Genomic DNA, 17706 nt, shown 5'->3' with positions numbered 1-17706 from the left:
TATAAATCATGCTGCTATAGAGACACATGCACACATATGTTTATTGCAGCACTATTCACAATAGCAAAGACTTGGTGTTAGTTCTTTCCTAAAAGTATGATCAATTTCAGCAGTAAAGCCACCTGGTCCTGGGCTTTTCTTTGTTGCAAATTATCTAACATCAGGAATCATCTGACATTTATACAACTTTTTGGTGTGAGTTGAAAGTGACTACAGAATATGGAACTGTGAAACAACCACCACCCACATCTGAAAGAAGACTTAAGTGTTCTGCAAATTAGATGTAATCTTTAACAAATATTAGAACACTAAAGCAGGGATGCCTATTAGGTATGTCTTTATTATTAGGAAATAGACTTGTATTAGTATTTTAACATCATTTTGAAATATTATTTTCTTACAAACAAAAATGATTCATATAGTATAACTTGTTTTTAACTCTACATTTATAAACGTATCTCTCTGGTCCATTTATACTTATTTATACATTATTGTAATTTTCATTCACAGTTTCTTCCTGCGAAAGCTATTTTATAGGATATGGTAGAAATAGCCTTTTCATGTCAAACTAAAACATATAAAGATCATTCCTACTGCAAGCCAATACAAACTGAAATAATTTTCAAATCACAAGAATATGTTTTCAAATTTTCTGTTGCAGATACTGCATTTTACATTAGCTTCCAACTAAATTTGACTTTTAGAGCAGAAAAGTTTTATAATTTGTAATGTGACTTCTTTTTTATATCCACATTAATTACCATACAGTACAAATTCTTCATTGGAAAACTATATTCTCAAAAGTAAAAATAGTATTTTGACTTAAAATTAAAGGAATTAAGAATAAATTTGGGCATGCAACTGTGCATATCTCAAATTGAAAGGATTGAGTCCATTTTGAAATATGGGTAAGATTTACTATGGAGATTTAATTTTCAAGTAAAATATTTTATTTGAGCTATCCAATATGTCTATGGAAATGCAAATGGATCTCAAAACAAACTTTACAATTTCTCTTAGGAACAAAGAAACTGAGCTTAATTTAATTACTGTAATTGTCATTTGCAGACCTGCTCCATTGGGCTTCTTTGTGGTGATGAAATAAGGAGAATTACCTGTTTAACTCCCATCTTTCAAAGAACAGATCCCATTTCCACACAGACATATACAGTTCCCCCTTCTGAGACTTTGGTCAGCAGCTTTCCATCTATAAAGGCTACTAGAATACCAGCCATAATGGACACTTACCCAGTTGATCAAGGTAAGTAGAAGTGGGTAAGATATTAAGAAGTTTGAGTTTGAAAAAGTTGTGTGGTAAAAGCATATTTTCTGCATTATTAAAATCTTTTTTTTTCTGAGATACATGATTTTTAGGGGTGTAAAATTAAGCATTATTGGTTATGACTCCTGTTTTAAGTTTTGTTTTAAGCAATGTTGTTTGCTAATACTATTTCTGGATCAGTAAAAAAATGTAAATTAACAGTTTTTATTCCACTGTGTAAATTTGAATAGACAACTGGACCTCAATCCCAGCACATTTTGTTTTAAAAGGGCCTTGTGCTACTTGCATCAATGTGTCTTTACTTCATATTCTCTGAGTCATTAAGGTAAATTTATATTCCTATCAAATTATTTGACTAACCCTCAGATAAAAGATATGTGCTTATTTTCCTATTGTGAATTATTTTAACAACTTCAGGCTGTTTTTTACATGTCCAATTCTTTAACTTTCTAAATCAAGTGATGTCATATTATAAACAGTACATTGTATATTAAATTCCAAATTTACTCTTCATGTAGCCAATGCCACTTCGGATAATCAGAGTAAGAATTGTAGCCCTTAGCAAGGAATTCTTGAAGAAAAAATAATTTTGAAGGCTATTGGGTATTCTAAGTAGAAATGTACCTTGTCTATTTTTCATCTATGTAATTTCTATTCTTTTAAAAAATTAAATTGAAATATAGTGTTATCTAATATAAACAGAACATTTTGCCTATTGAGGAAGTAAAATAGTATTTCTAACATTTCTAACCCGATGGGTCAAACATTCATTGGTTGTGTCAATGACAAAGAGTTGTAATTTTTCATGTGTTCTTATTCAAAGGAGTCATTTAGTTGGGAATATGTCAATTCTATGTAATGCCATTTGTTCTAACTTTAGCCCTCCCATGGAGTGTAAATAATAGGAATCTTTGCATTTATGCAGTTTGTGAAATCATTAAACTCCTCATGTACTTTTATTAGAAATATGATTTACAGAACCATATTTGTCTACATATAATGGATGTAAGGTGGCAGTGCAATTTGCCTGAGATTTATCCCAGTGCCAAAGTGGTTCGTTTCTGATTCATTTTTCTAACCTTTTTGGCTTTTTTCCTTTTTGTAGGTCCAAAACAGACAGGCATTGTCAAGCATGACATTCTCCCAACCACTGGTTTGGCAACGTTAAGAATTAGCACACCCTTGGAAAGCTACTTACTCGAAGAACTGATTGTCACTAGAGAGCTTTCAGCAAAACACAGTCTTCTTTCTTCCGCAGATGTTTCCTCTTCTCAATTCCTGAATTTTGGTATTCATGACCCAGCACAAATTGTCCAGGACAAAACATCGGTATCACATATGCCTATTCGAACTTCAGCAGCCACACTAGGTTTCTTTTTTCCTGATAGGAGAGCAAGGACCCCATTTATCATGTCTTCCTTAATGTCAGATTTTATTTTTCCTACACAATCTTTATTATTTGAGAACTATCAGACTGTTGCTTCATCTGCTACCCCAACGACTTCAGTAATTAGAAGCATTCCAGGGGCTGATATTGAGCTAAACAGGCAGTCATTACTCTCCCGTGGATTCCTGCTTACAGCTGCCTCCATAAGTGCAACTCCAGTTGTCTCTAGGGGGGCTCAAGAGGATATTGAAGAATATTCAGCTGATTCTTTAATTTCAAGAAGAGAGCACTGGAGATTGCTCAGCCCCTCGATGTCTCCCATTTTTCCTGCTAAGATAATTATATCTAAACAGGTAACCATCTTAAACTCATCAGCTCTGCACCGGTTCGGTACAAAAGCCTTCAATCCCAGTGAATATCAGGCTATTACTGAAGCTTCAAGCAACCAGAGACTCACAAACATCAAATCACAGGCTGCTGATTCTTTAAGAGAATTAAGCCAAACATGTGCAACATGTTCTATGACTGAAATAAAATCCTCTCGTGAATTCTCAGATCAAGTTTTGCATAGCAAACAGTCCCACTTTTATGAGACATTCTGGATGAACTCAGCGATATTAGCCAGCTGGTATGCACTAATGGGAGCTCAAGCTATCACTTCTGGGCATTCATTTTCTTCTGCTACTGAAATAACACCATCAGTGGCATTCACAGAAGTGCCATCTTTATTTCCTTCTAAAAAGAGTGCAAAAAGAACAATTTTATCCTCATCCTTGGAAGAATCCATTACCCTATCAAGTAATTTGGATGTTAATTTACGTTTGGATAAGACTTGTTTATCCATTGTCCCTTCACAAACTATCTCTTCAGACTTGATGAATTCTGATTGGACTTCAAAAATGACTACTGATGAACTGTCAGTATCAGAAAACATTTTAAAACTATTGAAAATAAGACAATATGGCACAACTATGGGACCCACTGAGGTACTAAATCAAGAGAGCTTATTGGACATGGAAAAAAGTAAAGGATCTCATACACTGTTCAAACTTCACCCAAGTGATAGTTCTCTGGACTTTGAGTTAAACTTACAAATTTATCCGGATGTTACTTTAAAGACATATTCAGAAATTACACATGCAAATGACTTCAAAAATAATCTGCCACCATTGACAGGCTCAGTGCCTGTTTTTTCAGAAGTCACCACCACTCTTGCATTTTATACAGTTTCAGCAACTCCAGCACTTTCAATACAGACGTCTTCCTCCATGTCTGTAATTAGGCCAGATTGGCCATATTTTACAGATTATATGACCTCTCTTAAAAAAGAGGTCAAGACTTCTTCAGAATGGTTCAAATGGGAACTTCAGCCTAGTGTGCAATATCAGGAATTTCCCACTGCAAGCCGGCATCTCCCCTTCACTAGATCTCTTACTTTGTCTTCACTGGAATCCATTCTGGCACCTCAACGGCTGATGATTTCTGGTGAGTTTCTCAGTTTCTGTTCAGTAAACTTTTAGAAATGAGTTTCTTTTCTACGGAGAAGAAAGAGCCTGTCATGGTCACCGGGTGCTCTAAACAGCCTCATTGTAATCAGGGCAGCAGCCAGTTCAATGGAGAAGGCACCTGCTGTTGTACCTGACACAGATGGTTATTCTTTATGCACTGCCACAAAGGCTACCAGATCAATACAGTAGTAGGTTGGAGACAGCTATACTGCTGGCAAGCAATCAGAAACTGAACTAGTTCAATTCATTATGACAGATCTCTCAAAGTTTAGAAATAACTTTTATTATTCTCATTTCTTGAAATAGCTTCTTTGTCAGGTTGAACACAATATAACATACTCTTTCTAACGGTATCTTCAGTGGTAGCATTTTTTTTAATATGGGAAAGAGGAAATCACTGGAACTTTCTTGAGATTTCCTATCCTCTATGGCATGGTATATCATTTTTAAATTTAAAGTTTTTTGTTTCATTTTATATAATTCAGAATATAAGTTAATTTCATGTATTTTATTTAACAAAAGCACTATGCAAAAATTGAAGGAGGTAATATCTGTGAATTTGAATTCAGAGCCTTGATATATTAATGACAAGCCAGTTTTCTCATATAACAGTTCTTACTTTAAAGCGTATTTTAAATCACTAATCTCCCCTTGTAATTGCTATCAAATTGGTAAGGATGTAAAAAAGGAAAAAGGTTAAAGAATTGTGTTTACCAGAAAGAGAAGATTTTTCATTATTTTAAGAAGTTCTATCTTGTGGAATTTTCAGGTGTTACTTCGTGGCAGTGAAATTAATTTTCCTTTGACAATAAACTTATAGTTGTTTGTGTCTGTGTATGTATGGTTGTGTGTTTTTGCTTCATATATTACCCCAACATTTAAAAGGTTTTAGGTGTGTAATTTATGGCTGAAAATTCAGTAACATGAAAGAACAGGTCATTCTATTTGGTATATCATATATTCAATATGATATAATTTTGTCTACAAAATTTCTTAAATCCATGATAAAATTAATTACAAATTTAAATGTGGTATTCTCCTTGTACTTTTACAGGCTGATAGCTTGTGGTTTATCTGTTATAACTCACATACAATGCCTAATACATCATTTCTCACATATAAGGTTCTTGGTAAATGTAGCAGAGTTAAAACGTCTCTCAAACAATTCATCCCATAGCCACCTCTTGGAAATAATCAGGGCACAAATTCTTCATTATTAGTAAATAAAACATTAAATTTGGTCTTTTTAAACATAATCTTGCTGCTTTTCACTTTTCCCATTCTTCATTCCCATTGCAACTATTCTTTATTTTGACCTCACCTACATCTCCTAATCTCCTTCCAGTTTTTCTTGCCTTTCTAGTCATTTAGTCATTATAATAAATCATTTGCAAGGCATTTGTTGACATTTTCCAATATGTTCATCCACCGTGTTGATCAGAGTCACATCAGCGAATAAACAGTCTAACTGGGTATTTGGGGAGAGTTTAATATGGTAATTACTTATTAAAATATGGGTAGAGTTTAAGGAAAACTAAGGATCTTACAGTTCTCAAGAGACCAATAACAGCAAAACCAGCATTGGGCCTGAAGAGACAGAGGTAAGAGAAGGACCAGAACCTAAAATGGAAAGCTTCTAGGTTACAGAAGGTGTGGCCTTTGGAAGTAGGACACAGGTAATCCAATAAGAACAGACAGGGAGGAGACTAGAAAATACTAGACAACCCCTTTCCTGTTGTCTTCTAGTCTTCTGCAGGTGCTTCTTATTAACCAAAGCTGTTCAGTAGCTGGAGGCTAAAGTCAGTCCTTTGAATTGATCTCTAGTGTTTAGAGGGTAGAATAAACAAGGGTGGAAAGAAGATCGGGAAGAGCAAATGTTGATGTATTAGAGTCCTACATTTGTCAATTTGCAGCTTGTATTTTGTCAAAATTCATAATAATGGCTTGTTCCACTAAAATTCTTATGGAATTCCTCACCTAGGCTCTTAATTCTTCTAGGCAATCCTAGTTAATTTTGAATTGGCTTCCTAAAATTTTCATCACAGTGATTATTTGAATTTTTTTCTGATCTTTCTTAGCATGAATATGATAACCATCTTATTTGTTGAGCAAATTAACTTATTTCTAACTTCTCAACTGACAAATACCATCTAGTCTAATTAATCTTCTTTCCAGACTCCATCTTAAAATTATCTGGCAATGAAGCAAAGGAAAATAGAAAAACTTGGTGATACAATTGTTCCAGAGCCTTGTGTTTAAAAGCTTATTCCTTATCCATGAAATTACTTTTACACCTTGTCAAAAATCAATCAATGGTATACATGCGGGTCAACTTCTGGAGTCTTAGTTTTTTCAATTAATCCATATGTCTTTCTTTTACCCAATTCCAAACTGTCTTGGTTACTATAGTATTTTCTTCTTTTAAAATTGTTTTACACAATTTAGATGCAGATGTTGCCATAGTAGTCATTGTTTGGTATCCATGAAAGATTGGGTTCCAGGAACGTGCAGATACCTAAAATGATAGCCAGCACCAGGTTAAACAACTAAGCATTACGTAAATATGATTTCTGTGTTGTTCACTCTTGTACACCTAACATCTAACACTAAGTGGCATTAAAATAGCTGCTTAATAGTGGTTGTATAAAGTCACTAAAACATATTACTGGAAATAATCTTTATAAAAACTCTGGTCTAATCTCTTCATGTAGAGAAATGATATAGTAGGCCATAGTCTAATGTTCTACAATGCAAAAATCTTGAAAGATTGAACCATTATATATACCTGTTTCTTACACATAATGGTTTCCGTGACACTGCCAAAATATAGAACAAATGTGTAACTGATGAAGGGAGATGTCTGCTTCCAAAGTAGACCACTGAGTGCTATCATTTCCACCATATGTGGTATTTCCATAATAGAAAAGTAGCTAAGGTAGCAAGCCTATAATTTTAGAGTCCCTTGCCGCTGGTGAATTTCCCACTTTGTATTGGACCACTAGAAAAAAAAATGACACTCTGAGCAACCTCTTGCGATTAACAAAGTGAGGCATCGTGGAGCCACCTCTATCAACATGATTCTTTGAGTTTTGTGTACTTTTTGAAGTGCGTGATTGCTGGCCCTGTAGTACGGTGACAGCTCTATTAAATTGAATCAAAGTCCTTTTCTCTGACGTCTTTGAAACTGGATGACTTTGTGTGATTTAATTTAACATACAAAGGAAATAAAATGTAAGAGAAAAAGGGAACATATTCTAGCAATTTGTCATTCTTTTCCTACAGCAATAAAACTCTATTTTTTCTACTAGTTATTTGGGAAGGATATAAGAAAGAGCAATCAGAGCTTCATGAACCAAATATTCTCAAATAGCAATGGATAGGAAAAATAGTGTTTGAGTTATGTTTATTCCATTTTTAGTTGTAAAATTCTAAATTTAAAAATGTACACTGCAGATAAAATTCTAGTAAATGACAAAGGGGCATTTCCTCCAAGAATAAAAAGGATAAGTCAAGGTAAGATATTTAGTAACGTAATTTACTGCATCATTAAACAAAAAGACTTTAACACTCAATTGATAGTTTATTAAATGTGTTCATTTTATCTCTTGTTTTTTCTTTCTGAAAAGATTTACATCTTCAAATCTTTTTGGCATCTATTAATATTTCCTAATCATACCAATATAGAAATAGCTCACAACAATATTCAGTATCTTAATGCTGAAACAGAAGAGATAGTTTCATTAAACTCATTAACAGTTCAAAATGCCTTATGTATACATGTACACGTATTTCTTACACATAATTTAGAAAATATGGAAAAAATGCATTAAGTGTCTTAGTCTATTTGTGCTGCTATTACAAAATACCACAGAATGGGTATTTATTTCTCAGTTTTGGAGACTGGTAAGTTCTAGATCAAGGTGCCAGCAAGTTCAATGAGTGTCTGTTTCCTCATTCTTCACCAGAATGAGGTGTCCTCATGTGGAAGAAATGCCAAAAGGGCTGAACTCACCCCATCAAGCACTGTTATCAGACACTAATTACATCCAGAAGAGAGAATACTTCATGGTCTAAACACCTCCTAACGACCCTACTTTTTAATACTGCAGCACTGGTGATTGAGCTTCAACATGAATTTTAGAGTAGACACAAATATCCAAATCATAGCATTAAGCAACAAAAAATTCAAACTACTGCTTATTAAAACCATACAGAACAATTTAAAAGGTAAAATTTACTAACCATAAAAGTATATAAATGGACATGTGATATCTTAATTTGAGCACTCAGAAATGTAGGCTGTTAATGTTACGTACAATATTTGAAAAGTATAAAGAAATTCCAAACAAGGCCAAATAAGATAATACTTAGAACTTATATTATTTGAAAGTGCAAAAGTATAACCAAGAAAGTGTTGAATAGAAAGGGCAATAAGAGAATGTGTATGTTTTTGTAACACATAAAAACTGTAGTTAAAATGTTATATTGCTCCAGACAATGCTGATAAAAGGAAATAGAATAGAAAGTCTAGATATACATGCTATATATAAAACTACATCCAAGAGGTGATTGTGAGTCCATAGAGAAAGATTATTTACTGAATTCTGTTGATGCATTGTTTTATTTTGAAAACTCGTTCTCTACGTTTCAGGCCAAAATAAATTGTGTTAGGAATAACCACATAGAATTGCAAAACGAAACATTAAATGATCTGAATAAAAGTTTCAACATTTATTTTAGATACAGTGGGTATGTGTGCAGGTTCGTTACATGGTGTATTGTGTGATGCTGAGGTTTAAGGTACAGATCCCATCATCCAAGTAGTGAGCATAGTATCCAATAGGTAGGTATTTCAACCCCTACCTGCTCCCTCCCCAACTTCTACTAGTCCAAAGTGTCTGCTGGTCCTATGTTTATGTCCATAGGTACTCACTGTTTAGCTCCTACTTACACATGAGAACATCTAGTATTTGGTTTCCTATTCCTGTGTTAATTCACTTAGGATAATGGCCTCAATCTGTATCCCTATTGCTGCCAAGGACATGATTTTGTTCTTTTTATGGCTGTGTAGTATTCAATGATGTATACTCACCACCTTTTATACAGTCCATCATTGACTGGCACCTGGGTTGGTTCCGTGTCTTTGCTGTTATGAATAGTGCAGTAATGAACATGCAAATGTATGTGTCTTTTTAGTAAAACTATTTTATTTTGAGTATATATCCAGTAACGATATTGCTGGGTCAAATTATAGTATTTATTTAATCTCAAAATTGAAAATTTTTAACTGTGAAAGCAAAATTAGAAAATTATAAATTAAATGTTGATAGTGAGTACATTTTATAGTACATTAACTAAAAGTAATACCTTTCTAAGCCAAAAAATGATCTTAAGCATCGTTAAAGAAAATATATGCAGCCATGTTTTACCTTACAAGACAGACATATGATTATTAAGTGTTCTTTTAAATTGATGGCAAAATGCTGACCACGAGAACAGTAAAACAATTTGCAAATAAAAACTATATGCAGTAAAATATATTCAAAAACTATTAAGAGCAACTCAGAGTATCAAATTCAAAATGTGACACAAATTTTAACTACCTATTTGTTAGTCTTTTTTTTTCCAATTGTAGTGGTCTGAATTAGGAAAGTCACAGTGGAGGCACTCTATTGGTGGGAGAGTAAGTTGGCACCATCTTTCTGGAGGATTATTTGTTAATAAAAATTTTAAAAGCATTAAAATATAATTTCAATTTTAGAAAATTATTACTGATATATTAAATATTATATTAAAATTTTAAAAATTGGAAAACAACTATTATCATAATATGGTGGCTTTATTAAATCCTGACATGGAAAATTGTTTCTCTCTTCCTGTAGGAGAAAATGTAAAACCATGTATACAACCTATTCTAAATACATGTATACATGCACACCACACATATGCAACCTAATTCTTCCAGAACCTTAATATTGTTTTTAATATTTACTTTTATTTTCTACATGCTTTACATATTACTATATACTTTTTATCAGAACAAAATATGTTTTTGCAAATATGTGTTTTATTGAGATATTAAGAATATTTCAAAAAGCATATTTGATCATTTTATTCATGTTAGATTAAAATAAACTACAAGAATTTTGAGAAATATATTCATATAGAAAATTATTGTAAGTCATAGCATTATAATAGTTGACAGGAAATCGATTGAAAAAAGTATAATATATATCTTGCATGGAACACAGAGATATATTTTATGTCCAAACATGCCATCTACATATTTTTAATGAAATTATTATGTTTATGTTAAAATCATTAATCACATTTCTACAGTATTCTTTACGTTTTAGTGAAATTAGAAGAAAAATTGAGTGGAATTAATCACAGTTTTTTTTTTGAGGCAGAATCTCATTCTTGTTGCCCAGGCTGGAGTGCGATGGTGCAATCTCGACTCACTGCAACCTCTGCCTCCCAGGTTCAAGCGATTCTCCTGCCTCAGCCTCCTGAGTAGCTGGGATAACAGGCGTCTGTCACCACGCCTGGCTAATTTTGTATTTTTAGTAGAGATGGGGTTTCTCCATGTTGGTCAAGCTGGTCTTGAACTCCTAACCTCAGGTGATAAGCCCACCTTGGCCTCCCAAAGTGTTGGGATAACAGGCGTGAGCTACTGTGCCTGGCCTAATCACATCATTTTATTCAATATTCAAGTGTTCATTGATGGTCTACTTTGTGACAGGCACCAGTCACCACTATGATTGTTTGTTTGCCTGCTTGCTTATTTGGGCCCTGAAGTGTTCAAATATGAGCTTTAACTCTTTAACACAATAACGTCATTTTTCTTTTCTACGTATTTTGAATCATATGTTTATATCCTAGGGTTTTTTTGAATAATGTTTATATCCCAGGGTTTTCAAACTCCTCATTCCTATATTTACATTTTATAAACCAACAAATAAGGAAAAAGTTTTCCTTCTGATTAAAACTATTAAACACCAAAGAAGATGTCCAACCTACAAGTAAGATGTAGACACTTCCAACCATACCTCTCCAAGTTACTTTACTACATTAAAAGTCACTCAGAACCCTTTTCCTGTGGTCAAGGAAGTATTTGCATGGAAGACAGAATCTTTTGTAACAATATATAATGTCACTTTTGTTCTAACTTACTTAAAATATATACAATTAACCTCATTTGGAACTAACCCAGCAATGAATGCTGCTGGTGTTCCTACAAGGCCAACTGTATCTGCTGAAACCCAACACAGAGGAGCAATAAGATCAGAAGTAAAATCCTGGCATTTTCTTTCCTGTACATCTGCTAGCACCTTCCTAACAAATGAAAGCCCCGTGCTTTTGTGTTGTGCTAGTTTGTAGTATTCCAGATCATTCATTATTTGCATTTCATTCCCACTAGTCACTGCATGGAATAGTGTTATTGACATTCTATAGAGAATACAGTAGAGTGATTGTGATAGTTTAATAATACAAACTTTTTTGTGCATTCTACAGTTCTTTGGTTTTGAAATACTTTCATTTTCATTGCTGAATACCCATCTCAGTGGTACATGACCTTGGAAAAAGTAGCAAGCAAAAAAAAAAAGACCAAGGATTGGCAAACTATAGCCTGCAGGCCAAATCTGACCCATTCCTTGTTTTTGGAAAGACAATTTTACTGGAACACAGCTATAACTATACCAATTCATGTACATCAGCAGTCCCCAAAATTTCTAGCACCAGGGACCAGTTTCGTGGAAGACAGTTTTTCCACGGGGGGCTAGGGGATGGTTTTGGGATGAAACTGCTCTACTTCGGATCACCAGGCATTAGTTAGATTCTCATCAGAAGCATGCAACCTAGATCCCTCACATGTGCAGTTCACAACGGGGTTCACCTCCAATGAGAATCTAATGTGGCTGTTGATCTGATAGGAGGCTCACCTCCTGCTATGCGGCCCAGTTCCTAACAGGCCACAGACAGGTACCAATCCATGGCCCAGGGGTTGGAGACCACTGGTTTACATATTATCTATGACTAATTTCGTACAATGACAACAAAGTTGAATAGTTGTGACAGAGGTTGTGTCACACATAGCAAGCCCAGAATACTTACTATGTTCTTCTTTACAGGAAAACTTGCCAGCATCTGATATAACGATATGGGTAAATTTTGACAATTCTCAGTTTGGTTTATTTTACTTTTCTGGCCAAGTTTTTAGTATCAGCCATAAATGGACTCAGAAAGGTTCAGATTTCAGACCTACTTAATCCTATTGTTCTATCTCAAGTCACAATGTCCCTGTCTGCTCTACCACTCTGATGGCGCCCTAAGATAAAGACATAGACAGTGGTAGACACCCATTATCTGCCCTTCGTGAAGCCCTTAGATCTATCCAGTGTGGGCTTCAGGGGTGTGTGACCTCAGAAGGACTTCACTCTTGGTGGAGCCACAGTATGTAATAGCTCAGTGAGACTCGAGTACAACGTAAAGGCATTATACAAGCCACTGGCTTCAGTGTTTCCACTGTTGTGATAAGAATAACATGCACGTATGAACCATGAAATATGAATTATGTAATTTTGATGTTTAATTGTTAAATTATATTTGTCATTAAAGCTGGCATTATGCAACATAAAGATAAATGGTAGTATTTATGCCAATATTTGAAAATTGTTCTTACATAGAATGACATTAAACAGCAAATAAAATACCATAAAATGATTAGATGAAGACCATAAAACAAAGGAAAAACTTTATATCTAATTACCTGTAATGGTACATTTTCTCTACTTTTTTGAACAAATGGTTCTGATTTCCATTTTCAACTCAGCCCAGAACATTTTGTATGTAGCTCGGTCCATGGTGCCACTATTTTGTAATTTCCTTCCCTACTCTACCACCCCAGTTTTATGCACAGACTCCTCTTCACATGCTGACCACTTAAATGTTAGAATCCTCCAACATTTGCTCTTAGATGTTTCCCATCACTCTCTTTCTCTCTTCCTCCTCTCTTTCCACTCATCTTTAATTCTTTAGTCAATTCTTATTCCTTTATTCCGCAATTTGTCTTTGCACTTTCACTCATAGCTTCAAATATCTGCAGAGATATATACTTTCTTATTTTGTACTATTTATTGTGTTTCACCTGTAAGTCTCTCAATACTTTAAACTTGAGATAAAATTGTAATCTTCCCAATACCAAAAATCTTCATCTCTCTCCCTACCCATATTTCCTTTTCCCTGATTCATCTCTCATATGAAATTTACATCCATCTGGATTTCTAAACTTCAGGGTAAACTTTATCAAAAATACTATGAATTATATTTAGGAATTCTCTCATTCAGCTTTTTATGTCTGTTTATTACAACTCCAGTTTTGGCTTGTATGATCTCTCTTGAACTAATGCAGTTCTCTCTAAATGGACAATTTCTAGTCTCTAGTCTTTCTATTCCGCCTTCCACATTATTTTCAGAGGTTTAAAAAATAATATACACATGAACATATTATTTTCTTTCCTCTATTTTAAAAGTTACAAGAGTTATTCTTTTTTATGAGAAAAGGTTTAAAATCCTAAGCATTCCAACTAGTATATTCAACCCTGATTGCATCATCTAAAGTCATTCTCTACCACTCATTTCTAACCTGTTTTATGATTCACCATTCCTCAGTCCTGTCATACAGTTGCACAACTCTGCACTTTAGTGCTCATAGTCCCTTCTCATGAATGCCCTTTATTGCCCAGTCTATCAGAATTCCTGTCCTAAGGCCCAATTCAAATGCCACTGCCTATTGGAAGACTTCTGTGAAAAAAACCTTGAAGATTTAATTTTTCCCTTTATCCTTGCTCCTATAGAATATTGTGCATAACTCAATGTCACCTTGACTTCGGTCATTTGTTGTTTCTGTTAGCTTCCCTCAGCAGTATTTGGGCTTTTTCAGGAGGAGTTATATGTTAATAGACATAATACTTTATCCAAAGCTTTGCTGTAAGAATGGCGATCCCAGAAAGGCTGTATGTCATCTATCTTAAAAATTGTCACAAAGATTTATCAAGTTAATATTGGTTAAGAAGGCTTAGCTATGAAAGCTTCTATGAACAGAGCAACATAAGCTATAAAAATGTCGAAGTCTAGGAATGGAAAACACCCTGGGACTTAAAAAAATAAATAAATATAATGTGACTGGTTCCTAAGGAAGAAGTTGGGTGGCTCAATATACAGTAATCCCAATAAATTATCAACTTAATGATGGCTAAGAGTGACTTTGAACAGGTCAATGATTTGATACCACAAGACTCCAGGCAGCTAGTGAGAGATGTAAAGGTAAGAGATCATGGCTTATTTCAAAGTAACCAGCCAGTATAGTGCTTGATTCCAGATGTCCAGAAAGCAGGATTCATGTAGGAAAGAGCTGTCTGTTCTTGAGCAAAGATTCAGTACAGCAGAATTTCAGGACTTACTATCAGTTCTACACTGAGAATATGAATGAGAATGGGCATTTTCATGTTCTAAGCAGAGGACCTAAGCCAATAACCCTGTCTGTGACCTGGTCCAGTGATAATAAGGCTTGTGGAGGACATTTATAAGGAGGAAATGGTTGGACCAAGAAACAACACAGATACTCAGTGGGCATCTTTAGAAATCATTGAAATGAGGACAAAAATTCCTGGTTTCAAGGATAATTATAATGGTAACTGGCATTTATTTAATACCTGCTTCATACATGAGAATGATCTGGGGTTGAAGATTTGGTCTCTATACAACTTTCCAGATGATATAAAGGCAAAGACTATCTTGGCTCAGGTTCCAGTGAGTTGGCGTTGGAATTTGAGTGTGTGAAATCCAGATATCATGGATTTTTCCTTCCAATATACTGTTCGAGGAAGGAAGTGAAGTTCTGCTTATCATTTTTGTCCTTCAGGCCTTCAGTGGCTTTCCTGCTAGGGCAGATCTTAGCTGGGTCTTCTAGTGAAGAGCATCTCTCACTCCAGGTATTGAGAAAGGCCAGGGCAGAATTGATTAAAGCAAGGGAGCAGGGATCAAAACAGGAATAAAGACCTGAGACACATTCTTTCGCCCATGGGTAGGACCAACATACTAAATTCTGCTAATGAGGAGAAGAACTTGCTTCTCCACAGACTTTTTAAATTCTGTTTACTAATGTCAGTCACTTGTACATAGAAAATTAATGAAAAGATATTTCTGTTGCCTCCCAAATCTATTTATACTTGAAGCATGTGGTGCAGTACGACAAGTTGTCACTTTAATAGGCATCAATCAGCAATATTTTGAAATGGTATTTAATGTCAGTAATTAAGATATTACTTAAACCCCTCAATAGTGTTATCGCCTAAGTGTAATAGTGATTATCATAAAATGTGTTCTTCCATAATAACCATGTTTCACTAGCAGCATATTTTATTGTGAATACGCCAAGTCCTGGACTCCATAGTTAGTGATACATTGCTAAACAAGAAAACAAGACAGAAATTTTATGCCCTCTGGAACTTAACTTCTAGTGGAGAGAGACAGATAATAAACACTAAGCATAAAACACACACACACACACACCACACACACACACACACACAAAGAGAGAGAGAAAGAGAATGTGATAAAAGAAAAAGTAGAAGTAGAACAAGTGTGGGGTGTCACAAGTTCTGGGTTGAAGAGTGAGTGACAACACTGTTACATTCTACCATCAGGATTGATCTCTTTGACGAAGACAACTTGAAGAGGATGAGAGCTAGCTGTGTAGCTATAGGGGAGAAGAAAAGCCCACAGAGCAAAAAGCCAGTACTGTGTTAATGTAGGCATGTATTGACATTTTCTGGGATCATCAGGGGCGACAGTGTGGATGAGCAGGCAAGCAAGGTAGAGACTTGTGGAGGATGAAGTCACATATATAATGGGGGAGAGGAGATTCTGATAATTTCAGGCAATTTTAAGACCTTGTTTTGTATTCTGAGTGGAAATAAAGACTTATTCCAGGGGTTTAAGCAGAAAAGTGAAATTATGTGAGTGACCACTCTGGCTATACTATGGAGAACAGATCAGTGTGTGAGGTTTGGGCAGGAATACACGAAGGGAGAATAGGTAAGAGGCTAATGCCCTAATCCAGGCTAGAAATGGCCGTGGCTCAGTCTAGTCTGTCAGCATGAAAGCTTGAGAAATGGTCAGATTCTGGCTATGTTTTGAAGGTTGAGTCAATGTAATTTTCTGATACATTGGATTATTTTTATTTTGATAATCAATTTTGTGAAGCAGAGAGAAGCATCTTAAGCCACCCTCTAAGGACAAATAAAGGAAAATAATGCAAACCAATTTTTAGACACGCTACAAGTAGGCTTATCAGAAATTTTTACCAGCTATAAAACTGTCTCTAACAACAGCTCTATTATAATGCGAAACTCTGATAAGTTTATAATGACATTCCTTATTACAACCCTGAGGCACAGAAAGAACCTCTGATTTCTGCATCTGCCAAGAGTTGATAAGTCATGTTGATTCTAAAATATATGTTTAGTGTTGTGCATCTATACTCATTCTTGGAAATTGATTTGTATCTTCACGTTGAATTGAGGAACTCTACTTAACTATAATATTTAATAACATAAGCTATGAATGCCCTGATCATAGTGATTTTTAACTGAAATACTCTATGCATATGTCTGTGTGTGTGTGTGTGTGTGTGAGTGTGTGTGTGTAGGGTGCATTTTTATGTAACAAAGTCAAAATGGAGTGGAAAGACAAATATAATTTGAACGATTGAGAGAGAGAGCAGAGGTAATGATTAGAAAATACAGAACTATAAAATAAAATATTTAAAGAGGTTGGTGGATGTTGAAGACATGACATTTGATTATATTTACTCTAAGTCTTTTAATTGTGACACCAATGCTGGAATAGTGAATATATTTTGATGAACAATGTAACATATTTGTCTTCTAGGTCTGCCATAATAAAATACCAGAAACTGATTGTCTCAAAACAGCAGAGATTTATTGTCTCACAATTCTGGAGTCTAGCTGTACTAAAGCAAAGTATCAGCAGGGTCATGCTTCCTCAGAAACCTGCAGGGGAGAATCCCTCCATGCCCCCTCCTAGCTTCCTTGGTGGTGGTCAAGCTTTGATGTTTCTTGACTTGTAGCTGCATCACTCCAATGTCTGCCTCCCGTCACATGTATTCTCCCCGTGTGTCTTCACATCATCTTTTTAGAAGAACACCAGTCATAATGGATTCAGTCTCAATCTCACCTTAACTAATTACATCTCTAATAACTCTATTTATAAATAACATCACATTCTGAGTTATTGGAGGTTGAGACTTTAACATGTCACTGGGGGAATATAATCCAATCCATTTTAAAAAGCTACAATACTAAATTAGCTTTCTTAGAGATTATTGTTTCCTCCTAATGGCAAATTAAGCACAAGGCTGATACATCATGAAAAACAATTGCTTATATTCTTCATAATTTAGTAATTTTCTTAAATAAGAAACTATTTTTAAATAAAATTATTTT

At 34.7% G+C, this 17706-nt stretch overlaps 1 protein-coding gene across 1 annotated transcript; it reads left to right on the top strand.

The window, feature by feature from the left end:
- The first annotated feature begins 1073 nt into the window (after positions 1-1073).
- LOC129144369 (protein eyes shut homolog) lies at positions 1074-4189 on the top strand. Its single transcript, XM_054686566.2, has 2 exons — positions 1074-1261; positions 2388-4189. The coding sequence occupies exons 1-2, from the start codon at positions 1237-1239 to the stop codon at positions 4187-4189; spliced, it is 1827 nt and encodes a 608-aa protein (XP_054542541.1). The 5' UTR covers positions 1074-1236.
- Positions 4190-17706: the final 13517 nt, after the last annotated feature.

This window comes from Pan troglodytes, chromosome 5 (genome assembly GCF_028858775.2).
Source record: "Pan troglodytes isolate AG18354 chromosome 5, NHGRI_mPanTro3-v2.0_pri, whole genome shotgun sequence".
Taxonomy (NCBI): Eukaryota; Metazoa; Chordata; class Mammalia; order Primates; family Hominidae; genus Pan; species Pan troglodytes.
Note: the sequence above shows the minus strand (reverse complement) of the source record. Positions and strands in the feature narration are given on the sequence as shown.